Source organism: Trichechus manatus, unplaced genomic scaffold, assembly GCF_000243295.1.
Source record: "Trichechus manatus latirostris isolate Lorelei unplaced genomic scaffold, TriManLat1.0 scaffold00022, whole genome shotgun sequence".
Classification (NCBI taxonomy): domain Eukaryota; kingdom Metazoa; phylum Chordata; class Mammalia; order Sirenia; family Trichechidae; genus Trichechus; species Trichechus manatus.
This window is the reverse complement of record NW_004443958.1, coordinates 12,710,953-12,712,703: the sequence shown is the minus strand read 5'-3', so window position 1 is coordinate 12,712,703 and position 1,751 is coordinate 12,710,953. Positions and strand designations below refer to the sequence as shown.

The 1,751-nt window shown below is 44.0% G+C and overlaps 1 protein-coding gene across 1 annotated transcript in view; it reads left to right on the top strand.

Annotated features, from left to right (window-relative positions):
* The window catches only part of WASHC5 (WASH complex subunit 5), a 63,482-nt gene that overhangs the window by 55,103 nt on the left and 6,628 nt on the right, over positions 1-1,751 (top strand). Inside the window, 1 exon segment of the mRNA XM_023728160.1 lies at positions 289-476. Coding sequence (XP_023583928.1) covers positions 289-476 — 188 coding nt within the window.

The window sequence follows — 1,751 nt, the reverse complement described above, 5'->3', positions numbered from 1 at the left end:
TGCAGCAGAAAGAGGTGTCAGTCTGCTTCTGTAAAGATTACAGCCTGGGAAACCCTATGGGGCAGTTATGGGGCAGTTCTCCTCTGTCCTGTAGGGTTGCTATGAGTTGGAATGAACTCGATGGCAACAGGTCTAAAAGAGAAAGGAATTCTAGGTCAGATTTCCCACTTACAACTAGTCACAGACATGGAAATTGAGAGAAAGACCAAGTTCTCATTTTACAGATCAAGAAACCGAAGCCTCCAAAGATGACATTACTGGCTTGTATAAACTTGTGTAAATTGAAGTAATGTCTAGTGTTTATTAGTATTTCGGTTTTTTGTTGTTTTTTTCTTCCTTCATTTAGGGCTCTCCTAGCAGATATTGAGGCCCACTATCAGGACCCTTCACTTCCTTACCCCAAAGAAGATAACACACTCTTATATGAAATCACAGCCTATCTGGAGGCCGCTGGTATTCACAATCCACTGAATAAGGTTGGTGATGAAAATATGTAATGGTGGGAGACAGTGTGGAGCAAAAGGCAGTTTGGCCCAGGTAACAGCTCACTGGGCTGGGCTCAGATCCCAGAGCCTCCATTCTATCAAGTTCCCTGCCTTCTCTGACTTCCGGTTGCCTGTATATAATATGGGGATGATCACACTTGTAACCCCTGACTTGGGACTGTGGGGAACCAAGTGACAGAACGTTCATCAAAGCTTGTTAAAAAATGAAGGCTGTTGTATCCATGTAAGAGATTAGTTTGAGTTTGTCTGGGGTTTGATATTTGAACTTCAGGTAACTGGTAGCATTGATCCCTGTTGCACAAAAATGCTTCCCTCCACGGCTCACGCTAATCACAGTCACAGTTTGGGGCTACAGATTCTTTTCTGCAATTCTGATCTCCAGAAACCTCGGAACTGAATGTTTTTTCCTAAGTTGGTGGCAGACCTCATTTGGTGGCAAAACCCTTCCTAAACTGACATAAGGCTATTTATACTCTATGTGTCCCCCTTAATGTAAATATTCATATACTTTGATGCAGAAATATTGATTATAGGGTGTTACCCTAGGCCCTATAGTACCTTTCTAAAATCTGTGAAATTTCAAATTCTGAAATCTTATGATCCCATGGATTTTGGATGAAAGATTATGAACTTGCATAGCAGCTAGTGTTTTTTGAGTTCTTCCTGTATGTCAGACACCGTGTTAAACCCGGAACATGGCTTATCTCAATCTCACAACAACCCTATGAAATGTGAAGGACCTTAGGCTCAGAGAGGTTAATAACTTGCCCAGAGTTCCACAGTGGTAAGTGATGGGGCTGGCAGTCTGTGCTTCTAACCATTGTGCACCCCCACCTCCCATGGAATCAAGGACCAGCTGGGAGGGTGGAAATGGCTGTGTGTGCGTGACTGTTCTTTCCGCCATATTTTCAGGGAGGGAGACTGCTCTGTGATGTGGCCAGAGGAAAGCAACCAACACATGAGATAGTTGCTTATTTTCTGCTTCTGTACTTCTACTCCCTGCTACATGGGTCTTCTCCTCATCTGTCTCTCCCTCCCCTCCTCTCCCCCTCATATCCCCCCAGCTTTGCCTTGAATGCACTTTATTTTGCTTTCTCTTTATATTGCACATCACCCTTTTCTTTCCCTCCCCTTTATTAATGACATTAAGGGGAATCATGGAGCCCTGGTGGCACAGTGGTTAAAGCACTTGGTTGGTGGTTCAAACCCACCAGCAGCTCTGTGGGAAAAAAGACCTGGTGATCT